This window comes from Sciurus carolinensis, chromosome 1, assembly GCF_902686445.1.
Source record: "Sciurus carolinensis chromosome 1, mSciCar1.2, whole genome shotgun sequence".
NCBI classification, from domain to species: domain Eukaryota; kingdom Metazoa; phylum Chordata; class Mammalia; order Rodentia; family Sciuridae; genus Sciurus; species Sciurus carolinensis.
The window spans coordinates 146,489,147-146,507,595 of record NC_062213.1 but is presented as its reverse complement, the minus strand read 5'-3'; the positions used below and the strand labels follow the sequence as shown (position 1 = coordinate 146,507,595).

General features: G+C 33.5%; 1 protein-coding gene across 1 annotated transcript; it reads right to left on the bottom strand.

Moving 5' to 3' along the window:
• Window positions 1–222: 222 nt before the first annotated feature.
• On the bottom strand, window positions 223–13,076 carry Asb17 (ankyrin repeat and SOCS box containing 17). The gene is made up of 3 exons (XM_047519442.1): window positions 12,679–13,076; window positions 2,658–2,937; window positions 223–429 (listed from the first exon to the last, which is right to left on the bottom strand). Exons 1-3 carry the CDS (start codon window positions 13,074–13,076, stop codon window positions 223–225), a joined length of 885 nt encoding a protein of 294 aa, XP_047375398.1.
• Window positions 13,077–18,449: the final 5,373 nt, after the last annotated feature.

Sequence of the window (18,449 nt, the reverse complement as noted above, 5' to 3'; positions counted from 1 at the left end):
TCTGTTGAATTTTGTCTCCCTCAACATATATATTGATGTTCCAACCCTCAGAACCTCAACATGTGATCTTATTTGGAGATGGAATAACTGCAAAGGAAAATAGGGTCATCATATAAAATGAACCTCAAACAAAAATAAAAACTTTCATGAAGTTAATAGTTTATTAACTTCTAAGCGATACAATGGTGAGCATCTTTTAAGGACTTAAGATAAAGATGCATATTAGCTTTCTAAATTCAGGTAGTTCTGTAGACGAACAGGAATTAGGAGTGAAAATATTCCATTTGGGAGCATATTGTTGGTTAATAGTTGAGTCCTGATGGTTATTCTGCAAAGATGTAATAGTTCACATGGATCTTTGTATCTTGTTGAAGGAATGTATTCCAACCAATTTGAAATAACTGGATGTCTTCCTAAACTCAGTTGTGTCTGAAAAAAAGGGAAAAGGTTAATTTTTGTCATGTTAATCATTGGATTAGTCCAAATTATTACTTTTATTTTTTTACAATAATTCAAAAAATATATCTTAAATTTATGTAACTCTTGTAGCCTTTTCAAAAGTATTTTCACCCAAGGCAGGTAATTTTTATTCCCATTTTATTCTAACAATGATAAAGTTTGAATAAATATGTATAAGGATACAAACCAAAATAGTTTACCACTATGGCTATGTAAGTTTTTAATTTTAGATGATCATACTTATATTTTATCAGTTTATGGTCAACGTGGCCATACACTGGTGGGTGTAAAGATTTTCAATGCTTAGGTCCTATTTTAGAGATTTTGATTCTGTGGGTCTGGAGCTGAACATAGACAATATAAATCCTTTAGAAGTTCCCCAGTGGTTCCAGTCACCATAGAGTAAAAGTTAATACACAGAAGGCCTAATACAGGCTTGTTCAAACAAAAAAAAAATATTTAAAAGTTTTTTGAAGGTATCTCTTTAAAGATATAGTTCTAGTGGTCAAAGGTTAATTGATTGACTTAGAAAGATATTCCTGTATTACAAATGTATTTCCTACTAAAACCCGTACTCTTCAGGCTCCATGACACTTTCAATTATTTAACTATATTAGATACATACACATTCATTATTTATTCAATCATCAGTTACTTTAAAAATATCTAATATATCTTCAGCATTGTGGTAGGTATTTGGAATAATTGCTAAGGAATGTAAATTTAGACACAGATTCTGTGCTAAGATCCATGGTGTAGGGCTAGAGATACCTAAACATATACTTAGACAATAAATTATATGCACTATGATGGGGACCCTACTGGGAAGTGTTCTTCAACAATTTTTCATGTGATCCTTTACCTTCTTACATAGTGCTACCTTAACTTATTAAACTGTGATTGATTGGAATCCAACTATAAATTCTTTGCCACTCAGGTGGGTAATTTTGGTCAACTTACTCTTATCCTAGTACTTTCTTCCTGTAGTTATGTCTCAGGAATAGCATTCATGGAATTGGTTGAAAATTGTTATGTTCTGGAATAATTGTGCAGAATTAACATTGGAAAAGGACAAGCAAGTTGCTAAAAATGTGAAAAAATAGATTTTTTTTTGTTTGTTTGTTTAAAAGTGGATTGCCAAAATAATTTGACCAACTTATTTTCCTTATACTTGGTCAAGGCATTCCTATTTATTGTTGAGTCATTAAAAAAAATAGCAGAGTTTTATCTCTATCAGTTTATTTCTGGAGTTATGCCTTTAAAGATTAGGGGAACTGTTCATTCTGTAGTAATTTGGTGTAAGTTTATAGGAATAACTTTAAGCAAACATTTCTTTCTACTAGTGGGCATGATACAATTTGATGCTGAAACCTTGCTGTTCATTTTGAAGGGCAAAAGTTGTCTGTATAGATGGTCACTTTTTTTTCTCTGAACCTTTATTTCAAAAAACTTAGAAGAATATCTTCACATTTATGAGAAGTATATTTATTAGAACAATATTTTAAAACATTATGTTTTATAATGCTTAGAAGTGTTCAGAGTTTTGAATGGAAAAATCTATTTCTTGGCCTATGATCTTATTTGTAAAGAGAAATGCAACTTTTGTTTTTAAATATCCTATTGGAAAGGAGGTCTGCAAAATTTTTAATCTACTTTGATTTTTTTTTGTACCAGGAATTGAACCTAGGGGTGCTTAACAACTAAGCTACACCCCAGAACTTTTATTTTTTATTTTGAGATGGGATCTTACTAAGTTGTGTAGGGTCTCACTAAATTGCTGAGACTGAATTTGAACTTGTGATCCTCTTGTATCAGCCTTCTGAGCCTCTGGGATTATAGGCATGAGCCTCCATACCCTGCTCTATTTTGCTTTTAAGAGACAAAGAAATCTTAATAAACACAGCTGCTTATGTTAATGATATTTAAATATACAACTATTTAGTAATACTAAAACTATAAATTTAACTTTTAAAATTCTTTCATATTGATGAAATCAAAATTATGAAGTAAAGGACTAATTTTTCAGGTAATTTGGATTTTTGCCTCCTATTTTTAATTAATAAGCATATGATTAATTTCTCACAGGATGTAACCTGTAGGTTAAAATTAATTTAGTTAATTTTAATTTTACCACTACAGTTTTATCTTAAAATTCATCAGCAGTTGAACCCAAACCCAGAGAACAATGTTTTGCTTACCTCTATTTCCCTGATTGAAATGGTGGAAAGCACTCTGGAACATAGCACTAAACATGTTTTGGCATCTTCCTCAATGTCAATCAATTCATGATCAACCATTATTCTCACTCTTGAAGGGTACAGCAATATTGTTAAGACAATGTTGAGAGGGTTTTTTTCTCTTTCTAGGATTCCATATTGCAGGAGTATTTTTAAGATGTTAGACTGTCTTGTCTGAGCTACATAGAGTAGAGGTGTGATGCCACTTAGTGGGCTTGGACAGTATACTGGTGTGAAAGTTCTGTGAGCCAAACAAACAAAAAACCTCATTGAATACAGAATTAAGAAATGTGATGAACCCTTTGAACAGTAATAGAAAAATAAGAGCATTATCTTAAATATTATCTTAACTTTTAAAGTCTACCTTTATATTTAAAATGTAATTTACATTTACAGATAGTATGCCTTATGAAGAGTTTTCCATTGTGTAAGTCTAGACCAGACTGAAGGTTAAAAGAAAACTCCTACAAAACATCTAAAACCCCCTTTACAGTTGAAAAAAAAAGGTAAGTAAAAATGATTTAGTGTGTGGCAAATGTTTACTTATAGCCATGGACATTCTGTGTTTGTCATTTGAGAAATCCATACTGATTAGGAGCATATTATAAAATTCATGAAACTCTGGAAAAAATATAAAATGGAAAAGGGGAAGAATTTTTTTTCACGATTTTACTTTTATTAACAGAATTTTAGAACCATTTGTTGTCCTTTTGTTTGATTTTGTTCTTAATCATGTGTCAGATATGAGTGTGAATTGAGATTAGAGATTAGATGGAAAAGGAATAAGTGCAACTACCTTAATTCTGTTTTTTCATTTTAAAAAATAAGAATGGGCTTAAGAAATGTAAATTAGGATGAGAGCTGTATCAGTTTCCTCAAGGGCAGAATTTTGCTTTTCTTCTTCAAAAGTAAAGTTTTGAGTGGCCTCTAAAATCTTTTTCTTGGAGTGTGAAGTGATGGTTACACTTGAAAAATTTTCCTCTCTTCTGACAAAAATGAAACTTTTTTCCTAATGTTATGTTGTGTTTGCAATTGCTTCTTTTAATAGACTTTGGTACTTACTAGTGAGTTGGCTGATAAAAATATAGAGTCAACATGGTGGTGGTGTTTTTGACCATAGAGAAATTTATACTAACAGGCTTAATTTGGCCAAGTAACATGGCTTTTAGGACCAAGGAAAGAGAAATTTGGTTAATAATCCTTGCCTTTGGAATTCTCTCGAATGGCCTAATAAGATACTAAAATACACTGCAAAATAGTATACCAAATATAAACATTGGTTTTAGACAACTAGGCAGAGTAAGGAAAGCAAGCTTTAAGATTGTGTATAATTAAGATGGGAGGCAGCATGATATAACCGTATACAGAGGAGTTTCTCCTGACTGTGATCTTGGGGAAGTCATTATCTTTGTCTCAATTTCCTCGTGTATTTATGTTCTGATTTGTTCATTCTTTTATTAACTAATTTATTTAACATTTGCTTGTGCAGAGTATACTGAGTAGTAGCTATATAAGATGAAAGATGCAGTCCTTGATTATTTTGGTTTAGTAAAGAAAACAGACAAGTATAAGGTGGTAATTGCTACAATAGATGTATGCTTGAGTACTGTAGAAGCACTGAGGAGTGGTACTTGACTCTACCTGGAACAGTCACTTCCTGTAGTTTATCTAGGAACTTAGACCTGAAAGATTAGTAGGTGTTTCCAATAAAAAGATGAGAATGTTTTAGGCACAAGCATAAACTGGCTTTGGCGATTGTTATACCAAGAGTAACTACATGAAATAAATGTTTTGTGTTAGATGTATTGTTTTCAAATTGTTTTCATCTGAAGAATTCTACAAAACTCAGACAAAGGAGCAGATCTTGTTGAAGTGGATTTGAAGGTGCTAGAGCCCTCCCCACTATTGGTTCCCTGGTCAGAGACTCCAAAAATTATTGTTAGACACCAACTAGCTATTATCCAAAGCTTCACTGAGCTCTGAAATGTCAGAATTATGTAATTGACAAAAATAGTATGTTGCAGTGCAAAACAGCAGTTTAGAAGTCAAAAGGTGAATCTTAACTTTGCTACTAGCACTGCATATGTGTGTGTGTGTGTGTGTGTGTGTGTGTGTGTGTGTATCCTCTTTCCCTACTGAAATATCTCCAGATGAATATTGTCCTGGACACCTCATCTTTTTCACAAGTACTTTAATATGTAACCTAAATTGAACTCTTAAACTACTTCTTTTGTGTTACCTATTATTGGCATTCTGTTTTCCAGACCACCATTGTATTTAGAGCTTTCACATTTCTTTGCTTTGTATATGTGCTCGTCTTTTCAATTCTAAGTCTAGCTAATTTTAGAAGACCCTGTCCAGTAAATTCTTTCATGATGTCATCATTTACCCTGAACTTTCTCTTATTCTTTGCACTTTGAGCATAACTCTCTTAATTTCTTATCATTTTGAAAAAGTTACTTAAATATCTTGAAACTTTCATTTTTATCATCTTCAAAATAAATGACTGAGATAAATTATCTATAAAACTTGAAGCTCCAAAAAGGTAGTAATTTTTTTTTTTAGTTCAATACTGTATCTCAAAGTGCCTAAAACAATACTGGACATATAACATGCACTCAAATAATTTAATTGGAATTTGCCCTCAATCTTCACAAGTTTTTTGGTGATATATAATCATTAAAACTTACCAAAGCCAATGTATTTCATTCATTTTGCTACTTCTTCAGAAAGTTAAGTTGGCTTAGTTTTATAGTATTTGAATTCAGGAGACTTGAGGAACAAAATACATCCTAAGTGGTCATTGTTAAGATTTGATATACTAGTTGATTAAAGATATTAAAATTGACATTACCTTTAGAAATATTAAATGAATTTTTGAAAAACGTTAAAAACATGACTAAAACTCAAATAGGTTTAAAATGATATTTAAAAGTGTAATCAGTATCCAAATGATATATGATTAATCATCACATTTGAAGAATATGATACTATAAACGAAAATTTGCTTAATCTGTAGTGACAGTTAATTATAACAGTACTTATATGGTTGGAGTAAGGCAAGCAAAGCAAGATTCAGTTTTAAAATGTAAGTTTAATGAACTGAACCCTCTGTATCTGAAAACTTGTCATATATGCTTATGAAATGGAGCATAATATTTCCATATAGACATGCAAAGGATGATTCAGTTTTGTAACCATAATTATTTCTAATTTTTTTATACCCATTCTCTTTTGGTTTCTAGCTGACAAACTTAATAGATGCTTCTCCATAATAATTTTATCTCTGTGGTATTTGACACAGTTTCTTTTTTTAAAAGTTTTTTTTAGTTGTAGGTGGAAATAATACCTTTATCTTATTTATTTATTTTTATGTAGTGCTGAGGATCAAACACAGTGTCTCACATGAGCCAGGCAAACACTCTACCATTGAGGCACAGCCCCAGCCCTTAACACAGAATTTCTTGAAGCCTTGTTTTCCTTTTATTCAGACCAGTGTCTCAGACTTTCCCATCTATCTCTTTGGCTATTCCTTCTCAACTGCCCTGCACAGTCTCCTCTTCTGTCTCATCATCTAAATAATATATGGCCTTTTGAGCAATTTTCATTTGACTCAGGAAATTTCATGCATGACCATGACCTTCAACTATTGTCTATTCATGTATTTCAACAAATATTGAATGCACACTATGTACTGGGCACTGATTTAGGTGCTTTGGATATGTCAGTGAATAAAATAAAAACCCTTGCTCTCTTGCTTATGTTACAGTGATCCATAACTGACAATACAGGATGAACATAACAAATAAATTTTATATGTTAGGAGGTGCTAAATTCTGTGGAAAATAGGAAAAGGAGTGATGAAAGAAGAATAATGGAGCCAGTGTGGCTGAAAGGGTGAAAAGGTGAAGAAGAATAGGAAATGAGGATAGAGGAAATGGGATACCACATTATGAGAGCCTTAAAGATCATTGTAAGAGCTTCACCTTTTACTTTAACTGGAATGGATAAACCATTGGAGAGTTTGGTTAGAAAGGTAGCATGACCTGCACTTTGTTGAGAATTTGTTGTAGGACAGAGGAAGAAAACAACTCAGCTTGGAACAGGGTGATAGCAGTGGAGGTGGCTCTATTCCATAAGTTGAAAACAGAACTAACAAATTTCCTAACAGAATAGATGGGGGATGTAAGAGAAAGATATCAGGGGTGACACTATAGGTTTAGCCATGTACTGCACATCTCTACCTAGATATCCCTTAGGCAATGCAAACTCCTACATCTAAAACTGAGTTTTCAGATCTCTTGTAACATTTTGATAGACTTGTGGCATGACCATTGTGGCAAGTTAAATAATGACAAAAGGGACTTTGCACATGTGATTAGGAAAAGGATCTTGAGATGGAAATTATTCAGGTAGGCCCAATGTAATTACAAGGGTCTTTACAGGAAGTTCAGAAAATCATGGCAGCAGAGTCAGTGAAGGAGATATGATACCCTACCAAACTGACTTTGAAGATGGAGGAAGAAAGCTGTGAGCCAAGGAATGTAGGTGGGCTTTCGAAGATGGCAAAGGTAAGAAAAGCGACCTACTGTAGAGCCTCCAGAAGTAGCCAGATGTGCTGAAATTTTTATTTTAGTTTCCATAAGATTCATTTTAGACTCCTCCCCCGCCTCCAACTACACATTTATGTTGTTTTCAACCACTAAGCTTGTGGCCATTTTGTGTGTGTGTGTGTGTGTGTGTGTGTGTGTGTGTGTGTTTCTTTTTAAACAGCAATAGGAAACTACTGCAACCATCACAACTCTCAATTTCAGAAATGTAAAGATCAACTTTTCCCTCTTTGATTCATCGCTTCTAATCACTTACTATTGTATTTTAAAATATCTCTTTTTCTCCGACTGCTGCTATTTTAATTTCTCATTATAACTTACTGGACAGTTGTGGTATGGAAGTGTGATAAGGGTTGGGGAGCAAGGTGGCAGATCAGAATTATTTCTCCCCTCTTTTCATTCTATAATTTTCATCTTCACTGGCTGGGCGTCTCCCTGATATCAGTTTTTAAATCCCTCTATATGGCCCTACAAAGCCCTTCAAGTTTCATGTCAGGCTTGTCTTTTGCCACTGTGGATTCCATTTCACTTTATAGCTATTACTGAACTGCCTGAAGTTGCTGGATACAACATATTTGGTGTTTCCTTAGTCTTAGTTGTCCTCCCTCAGTCTACATTACATTTCTTCAAGGGAAAGAAAGAGAAAAATCTCATCTTTTAAAAATCAGTTAAATGCATCCCTTCTTCTAGAGACTTTCTCAGATATACACTCTTTCCCAGTAGTGTCAACAGTTCCTTCTCTGCTCTATCTCTTCTATTTTGGCCCTTAGAGTGTAATTATAAGTTTTTCCATTTATGCCTATTATGTGAGCTCTCAAAATCAGAAAATGTGATTAATTTGTCTTTGTATCTCCAACAAGTTGCATACAACCGACACTTAGAAAATGCTTAATAAGTGATTATTATTACTTTAAATGAATGAAATCACTTCCCTTTCACTGCTTATAATCTGTTGCACTGTGGCATTAGAATGTTTGTTGCTGGTTTGTTGTAAAAGTGAACAAATTTCTTTTTTTATTAATTCTATCTCCTCTATCCCAGGGACTTTGAAAACTCTTCATTAATATTATAGGGATATTATAAAATTGGAATGTATACATGAGAGTAACTAAGGATGATTCTGTTGTAAAAATAAACAACAGGTAGTAGGAGAGTTAAGGCAATCATTTTGAGGATATAATAGCTGTGTTCAAATATTTGAGAAGTTTTCATGTAGAAAAGAGAGTAAGTAGACTGTTAAAGCTACAGGGGCATATTAGAGAAAAGAAGGCAGATTTCAGCACCCTGTAAGGAAGAAGAATCAAATAAATCTGTGTAAAAAATTCACTTTTTTAGGCCCAAATCTTTATTTACCATGTTGTTTTCAGATCTGACTTCCTAACAAGACTCCCAAAGTGTAAGACATAAAATCAAGAATCAATAAATGGGATGGATTCAAAGTAAAAACTCTTCCCAAAAAATAAACAATCAATAATGTGAAGAGAGAGCCTACAGATTAGGAGAAAATCTTTACCCATGCATCTCAGATAAAACATTAATCTCTAGGATACCCTAAAGGACTCAAAAAACACCAACCCCCCCCAAATAACCAGATCAATAAATGGTCTAAGGAACTGAACAACAATAAGAAGAAATACAATCAACAAATATATGAAAAAATGTTCAACATCTCTAGTAATTAGAGAAATGCAAATCAAAACTACTCTAAAATTTCATGTCTCTCCAGTCAGAAAGGCAATCATCAAGAATACAGGCAACAATAATGTTGGAGAGGATGTGGAGAAAAATGTACACTCATACATTGCTGGTGGGACTGCAAAGTGATAAAACCACTTTGGAAAGCAATATGGAGAGTCCTCAGAAAACTTGGAATGGAATCACCATTTGACCCAGCTATCCCACTCCTAGGTTTATACCCAAAGGACTTAAAATCAGCATACTACAGGGACATAGCCATGTCAATGTTTATAGCAGCTCAATTCACAATAGATAAACAATGGAACCATCCTAGGTGCCCTTCAACAGATGAACGGATAAAGACAATGGGGTATATATATTTGATGGAGTACTACTCAGCTTTCAAGAAGAATGAAATTTGGCATTTGTGGGGGAATGGATGGATGTTTGCTAAGTGAAACAAGCCAATTCCAAAAACCCAAAGACCCAATATTTTCTCTGATATGCAGGTGCTAATACACAATAAAACGGGGTGGTGCTGAGGAAGAATAGAGTTACTTTAGATCAGGGAGAGAGGAGTGAAAGGAGGGGATATGGAGATAGGAAGGATAGTACAGTGAAACAGACATTACCTTATGTACATGTATGTACATGTATGACTTCATGATCCATATGATTCTATAATATGTACAGTTAGAAAAATGAGAAATTATGCCTCATTTATGTATGATACTGCAAAGTGCATAAATGCATTCTACTGTCGTGTATAACTAATTAGAACAAATAAAAACATTTTTTAAAAATTCACTTTTTCACAAAACAAAATCTTGGCTGAGCACTTGCTATGTTTCTGGCATAGTTCTAGGCACTGAGGATTCAGTGATGAAGTAGTTAAGGTTTCTGCTCTTGTGGAGCTTACTTTTAGTGAGTGTAGAGTGACAGCAAACAAATAAACGAAAGAAACATGAGCAGCAAATACACAGACAGTGATTAGTGCTACGCAGAGAATGAAATAAAATGCTCTGATAATGAGTGAGTAGTTTCTTTAGATTGGGTGACTAGGGAAATTCTCTTCAGGAAATGTTGTTTATACTGAGTTCCAACTGTTAAGAAGGAGCTAGTCATAGGAAGATCTCAGTGAAGAGATTTTTCAGGTGAAGGGAATAGTTATTATAAGGCCTTAAGGCAGGAATGAATTTAAGATGTTCAAGAAGGGTCTGTGGGGTTGAATGATAGTGATCAATTATAGAAAAGTAACATGAGACTGGATTTGGAGGAAATATTGAGGGCCATTCATGTAGGATTTTATAAAAGGGATATTGTTTGATACCATTTGTAGTGGGGAAACTTTGGAGGATTTGAATACGGGTAATAATGAGTTACTTTACTTTTTAAAAGGTCACTGAGATGTCCAAGTCAAGAATAAATTATAGGGGTAAGAAGGGAAGAGTGGAAGCTGGAAGGCTAAGAGTCTGTTGCCATTATCTAGGCAAGAGATGATGGTAGCTTCATCTAGGTTAGAAATGGAGGAGATGAAAATAAATGGAACTATTGACTGTGTTTTAGAGATATAGACAAAGGACTTGCCAATGTGTTGCCAGATTTCTGCCTTGAGCAACAAGGTAGAGCAACAGCAGCTGTGAATCAGGTGGGGAACTCAGAGAAAGGAGCAGATTGGTAAGGAGAGGGATAGTTAGATCAATATTCTGTTTTGTTTCTATTAAGTTTGATATGCCAAGTGGCAATGTCAAGTAGACAAGTAGGGAGTCTGGAGCTCAAAGTTAGAACTGAAGGTAAGGATTTTGGAGATTTTGGCATATACATAATATTTAAAATTATGGGCCTGGATAAAACTTGGGGGAAAAGGTATAGCTGGGAGATGAAAGAATCCCAGGCAAAGGGCTGATTTATCTCTGGAAATAGGTAACCCTCTATTACTAGAATTGTTTAGAGACAAGGGAGCATTGGCCAGGGATGCTGTGCAAGAGGCTGCTGCCTATAGTTAGGGTATGCCAATAAATTCTCATTCTTCATCCAGATCTAAAATTCTAAGATTCCAGAAGATCCAAGTGATGTTGTGGTAAATAGAATTGACCTGTAATGAGTTTTTATAGTGTGGATGCATCTAAGTCAAATTTATTAATTTAAAACGGTCTCCTAAAAGACTGGAATGTACATAGCTCAGTTGTAGAGTACTTTCCTAGCATACACAAGGCCCTGAATTTGATCCTCAGCACCACGAAGAGAGGAAAAATTTTGTTCATGACCCTCTATCATGTTCCACTGTGTGTTTCTTTTTCTTTCTTTTTTTGGGGGGAAGGGTGGAGCACCAGGTATTGAATTCAGGGGCACTCAGGCACCGAGTCACATTCCCAGTCCTATTTGTATTTTATTTAGAGATAGGGTATCACTGAGTTGCTTAGCACTTCACTTTTGCTGAAGCTGTCTTTGAACTCGAGATCCTCCTACCTCAGCCTCCTTAGCCACTGGGATTACAGGTGTGTGCCTGATTTTTCTTTCATTTTTTTTCTTCCAATTTTCTTCTATCCCTCCTCTATATTTAATTCTTTATTCTCTTCTGTTTTACTTCATTTTTCTTTCCCATGAACCTGCTAAGGTACACATAGGCATTACTTAGTCTAGCTAGTGACACTCAGCTTTAGAAGCTGCTGATGTTATATTTGCTATAGTTACAAATATACTGGTTACTTAAAACAACAAAAAAATACTATTTGGGGTTTTTAAATTGATATTTCCAAACCACAGCTATCAACCCAAGTACTTGGGTAATCATTAAGGAACAGAGTCCACAGGTTTTCCAATAGCACAGTGATACACAGTCCAAAACAAAATTAAAATAAAAAAATCTCTGCTTCAGGTAGAACCTAAACTGAATTAGTCTTTAACTGATCCTGTTTTGTTTCTCTTTGTATACCTGCTCCTGTCATTGTTCCTAGCACAATGCTGCACTTACAGTACATGATCAATACTTTGTTGAACAAATGAATAAATGCACATCTATTCTAATCAGTCTAATACCTAAAGTAAAGAATAGATTGAAGGTAATGCAAATTAGGTAACCTCAAAAACTATATTACAGACTCTACAAGGAGGTCACAATGGAGATTTATTTTATTTTATGAGATCCTTAGGTACTCATTAGGTAGATTGACATGTTCAGACTATGTAAAAATTTGACCCTATAACAGATTGCAGTTGGAACTTGATTTCCTTTGTGCTCAATTATGGAAAATTTGCAGTCAAGTTTAACATACAAATAGGGAACTATGATGTTTAATAAATAATACTAAGTGAATATGTTTGTAAATTCTGAGTTGTACTTTTAAAATCAACTAATATATGTACTATAAATATATAATCTCAATATTCTCAAAAAGATCACAGTATCACGCAAAATAATATCTTTGTCTTGTTAGAGAAGTCTATGTACTCTAACATTGCGTTACGTTGAACCCTAACACATAGGCTACATAAAGCAGAACAATTAGTAATTTATTAGTACATAACCATGTTCAAATAGGTAAAAGTTTATCAACTACATAAGAAATAAAGGAGTGAACAATGAGCAGTTGAGTCAGGATTCATTAGCTGCCACTATACATATTAATTGTAGAAAAAAGAAGTATAATCTGTCAAGGATAAAATTTTCAATGGTAGAAACATAAGATTTTTACCTCCATATCAGTGCCAGGTTACAACTTCGGTCTTGAACATAGTCTTTTGTCTTCTTAAGAAGCAATTCCACAAAATCAGGATTACCTTTTCTGGCAAAAACCCAGTACAGAATTGTATTCACACATATTTCAGTAAATTCAAGATTAAAATTTAGTTCAAAACGGTATCCTGATTTTTCCACAAATGCAATATAATCTGTGAGTAGTATGTCAAACCCATCCAAGTCGACATACCTCAGAATTTTTGCCAGCGTTCTGTAAATCCTAGGTTCATAACAGTGGTATCCCCACTGACCCAAAAACTGCAAAGAGGGTCTCTTAACAATTTTGTCAATGAGATTGCAGAATATATTGCTTCTTGGAAAAGAAGTCTTACGACATAATTTAGATTTACTCATTGCTTCTTAAGGCAGCAGTATAGAAATAAAATCAGAGGTACTCATACTGTAATCCTTTAGTTACATATTTTGATAATGTGTAGGCTTTACTCCACAAACAGAGTGCCCTTTAAACTGTAGCCAGGTAAAAAATATCAAATGAAATATTATCATAAAGTACTGAATGACATCACAATAGATGCAGAACTGTCATCAGCATAGGCAAGAAATTTGAGACCCTATATGTAACTGGTGACATTTGAGAAAGACATGTTGGACAGAAATGACATAGGGGAAGGAGCTAAGATACAGTATTTTCAATTCCCAAAAATTCAGCTTAAGCTACTCTGTATGTTTCTCAAGTCCTGAAAGCAGAGTTTATATATTACATTAAACAATATTAATCAAGCTTATTATTCTTTTTAAGACTAGGATGTAAACAAGTAGAAAATAGACTAAAAGCACATTCTATAAGTGTTAATAAACAGATCTATTGTTTTATAAGCTATCATGTCAACAAATAGACAAGTACTATTGTCTTTATGTTCTGTGTGAATACCATTTGTTCATACTTAATCTTCATAGGTTATTTCCCCTATTTTAGGGTTGAGATTGATTATTAGCTGAAGTAACTTGCTAACGTGCATATTCATTCTCAGAGCAATAGAATGAAATACAATATTAAATAAAATTCAGAAATTTTGTCTTGGATTTTATATTTATAGAGATTATTCTTCTAAAAACCAGGAGAATATATATCAATTTGTGCATTAAAGGTACTTCAAGCTTGGTATGGCATCCTTGCCCCAATAAAATAAGGGGAAATATGGTTGTTTTATTGTTGTTTAGTAGTTTATGTTTCAGCCACCTTTTTATGCCATTCACAGAGTTAGCAGTATTACATGTGACAACCTTGGGTTTATATATTACTAGCATATATGTATTAGCATTTTTGAAAGGCACTCATGTGTTCCCTTTTTCCTTTTCTGCATTGTTCTTTAAATCACACAATTGATGTCCTTTTAGTAAGAGGAAATGATAACTTTGGATTTACTATAATACACTTCTACTAATATTACATTTAATCTAATAAATTCTGAAGTCTTTTTCTCACCATGCCAACCTAATAACTACTGTCATAAAAACCAAGAGTTTAGTTGTTTTCCTCTATTTTCTTTTTCTTTATTTTCTCAAAAATGTATTTCTAAGAGAAACAACATGTATCCCATTTGTTTACAATAAAAAATGTATTTCTAAAAAAAAGTATTTCTAAATTGAACTATTTTATTGAATTCTTAATAATATACATAAAAATTATAAAAATTGAAACATAAAGTCAATGAAAATCTCCTCTTGAGATATTCATGTTAGTAAATATATATAGCCTTTTAATATTTTTATTTTTAATGTACATAATGAAATAATATATAGGCATATTATTCTATACTTCGTTAATTTATAGAAATTGGATAAAATTACACGTAGTTCTATGAGTTGCTTTTAATTTATAAAATAATATATTATGGGCACCTTTGTATGACTGTGTGTAACAATAGCTCATTTTATGTACCACTTATTATATATTAGGCACTATTTAACATACTTTAGATATTAACTCCTTTAATATTTAAAATAACTCCACAGGTAAGGAGACTGAGATATAGTGCTTCTTGAGCAAGAATGACTTGCCCAAGTTGCTGTCTAATAAGTTGTAAAACGGGTTTGATGCAGGCAGGATTATCACTCATTAGTCCTTGAGGTAATTAATTTTACTAGATAGTTAAATCTATAACCTGACTGATCTAGTGCAACTACATTTTGTTAAGTGGAAGCATATCAGGAAAATCTCAGAGTACTAACTTAAGGATTGGGAATAAAGAACTGGTACAGCACAATAATAGCACTACACAAAGAAGAGGGCATCGCCTACCTAAGGAGTAGTGTCAAGGACAAATGGCCAGCTGAGTTCTTCTACCAGAGAAGCATTTTATAAGTAAATCATAAGTGAGTGGTGTGATTGTGTAGTATTGTCACCTAGATTTGGTGTTTTTATTATATATAATCAGTTCTTTTCAGTGCTTTTAGATTGATTTTTGGTTTTGCATGAAATAGACATGTAATTTTATTTCCCAAACATTGCTCTTTGTCATCCTTTGATCACTAAAATACTCCCTATGTCACATACCATATATATATATCTAATAAATGAACATTTCCGGACTTTCTGTGCATTAGATGTAACTATTTTCTTCTTTTTGTGTCAGTATTCACAAGAATTTTCTACTTTTATGGTCTCTTCTAATAAGCGGCGGTTCAACTTTACCCTCTTTCTATGATGTATCCTTTAAGATTGTTTTTGTATCACAGTCAAATTCTCATATTTGATTGAAACTGTACTTGGTACATGAATTAACATGGGGAAAATAAATATCTTTTTAAAGATGTTTAAATGAATTTTTCCATTTAGAAATTTGAGATGTCCATTTGTTTATTTAAATCCCCCCTTTAGGCCAGTCAATAAATTTTCATTATTTTCTTTACAGAAGACCTTAATACATTTCATCATACATTTATTCCTATGTATTTTATATTTTTTTATTTGTATTCAGTGTTCATATTTTCCATTATACTTTCTTTTCCTTTTTGGGCACTGGGAATGGCACCCAATGGTGCTTTACCTCTAAACTGTATCTCCAGCCCTTCTTATTTTTGATTTTGAAGCAGGGTCTCTCTAAGTTGCTTAAGGGATTTGCTAAATTGCTAAGGCTGACTTCAAACATGCATGCTCCTGCCTCGGCCACCTGCATCACTGGTATGTTTTCTAACTGGCTATTTATTACAGGACTATAGAAAAACTTTTGAATTTTACATGCATATTTTACTATCAAAAATCTTACTAGACTATTTTATTAGTTTTACTCTTCTCCAGTTTTTGCCATGCAGCAAGACATCTTTCATTTCCATGGCAGACTATTTCTTGCTGAACCTGAAAGAAGCTTAGGAATTCTTGACAGTGTTTCAGGTAGCCTCTACAAGTCAGTTGCAGATGGCAAGGATGAAGGATCCTCTTTGTTCTCCTTTCTTCTTGTTCTGTTTTACTATTAAGTGTGATCTTAGTTATTTTTGGTTAATGAAGTATTTTTATCAGTAACATACTAAATATAATCAAATGTCCTCTTTTGTTCATCTATTGATTTTATCGTATGATTTTCTTTCCTTTGGCCTACTCATATTATAGAATGATATTTCTTAAATCTCTGCCCTCTTTGAATTAAAAAATAAGCCCCTCTTGGTCAAGGAATCTTATTCTTTTAATATTCTCCTATAACTGAGTTGATACAATTTAGTATTTTTATTGCTATATTGATAAATGAGATTGGTTTGTTAAGTCTCTTTGTATTGTATTTGTCATATCTAGTTTATTAAAGCTAGATTATACTAGTTTTATAAAATCACATTTGTTCTTTGAGTGCAGAGTGTGTGTGTATATATATATATATATATTACATTTGAAAAACTTTAAATCTTTCCCAGATTATTGAATTATTTTTTCCTGTGTAATATTTTTATGACTTAAATGTTTTCAGGAGATTATTGATTTTAGTAGAATTTTAAATTATGTCTACAGGAGATTACACATAATACTCTCTGAAAATATTTATAATCTCCTTATAACAACTGTTATTTTTCCATTCTTAACTTGGTATATTTTTTTTTATTGTAAACAAATGGGATACATGTTGTTTCTATGTCTGTACATGGCGTAAAGGTATACCATTTGTGTAATCATAAATTTACATAGGGTAATGTTGTTTGATTCATTCTGCCATTTTTTCCCTTCCCCCCCACCCCTCCCACCCCTCCCCTCCCTCTATACAGTCCTTCCTTCCTCCATTCCTGCCCCCCTCCCTAAACCCAACTCCAACCCAACACTAACCCCTCCCACCCCCCATTATGTGTCATCATCCACTTATTAGCGATATCATTCTTCCTTTGGTTTTTTGAGATTGGCTTATCTCACTTAGCATGATATTCTCCAGTTTCTCCAGTTTTCTCCATTTGCCTGCAAATGCCATAATTTTATCATTCTTTATGGCTGAGTAATATTCCATTGTATATATATACCACAGTTTCTTTATCCATTCATCAATTGAAGGACATCTAGTTTGGTTCCACAATCTGGCTATTGTGAACTGAGCAGCTATGAACATTGATGTGGCTGTATCTCTGTAATATGCTGATTTTAAGTCCTTTGGGTATAGGCCAAGGAGTGGGATAGCTGGGTCAAATGGTGGTTCCATTCCAAGTTTTCTAAGGAGTCTCCATATTGCTTTCCAGAGTGGCTGCACTAATTTGCAGCCCCACCAGCAATGTATGAGTGTACCTTTCTCCCACATCCTCGCCAAAACCTGTTGTTGCTTGTATTCTTGATAATCGCCATTCTAATTGGGGTGAGATGGAATCTTAGGGTGGTTTTGATTTGCATTTCTCTTATTACTAGAGATGTTGAACATTTTTCCATATGTTTGTTGATTGCTTGTAGATCTTCTTCTGTGAAGTGTCTATTCATTTCCTTAGCCCATTTGTCGATTGGATTATTTGCATTCTTGGTGTAGAGTTTTTTGAGTTCTTTATAGATTCTGGAGATTAGTGCTCTATCTGAAGTATGATTGGCAAAGATTTTTCTCCCATTCTGTAGGCTCTTTCTTCGCATTGCTGATAGTTTCCTTTGCTGAGAGAAAGCTTTTTAGTTTGAATCTATCCCAGTTATTAATTCTTGCTTTATTTCTTGTGCTATGGGAGTCCTGTTGAGGAAGTCTGGTCCTAAGCCGACATGTTGAAGCTCTGGACCTACTTTTTCTTCTATAAGATGCAAGGTCTCTGGTCTGATTCCGAGATCCTTAATCCATTTTGAGTTTAGTTTCGTGCATGGTGAGACATATGGGTTTAGTTTCATTCTGTTGCATATGGATTTCCAATTCTCCCAGCACCATTTGTTGAAGAGGCTATCTTTTCTCCATTGCATATTTTTGGTCCCTTTGTCTAGTATGAGAAAATTGTATTTATTTGGGTTTGTGTTCGTGTCCTCTATTCTGTACCATTGATCCACCTTTCTATTTTGGTACCAATACCATACCGTTTTTGTTACTATTGCTTTCTAGTAGAGTTGAAGATCTGGTATTGCGATACCCGCTGCTTCGCTCTTGCTACTGAGGATTGCTTTAGCTATTCTGGGTTTTTTATTCTTCCAGATGAATTTCATAAGTTCTTGCTCTATTTCTGTAAGGTACATCATTGGGATTTTAATTGGAATTGCATTGAATCTGTATAGCACTTTTGGTAGTATGGCCATTTTGACAATATTAATTCTGCCTACCCAAGAACATGGGAGAT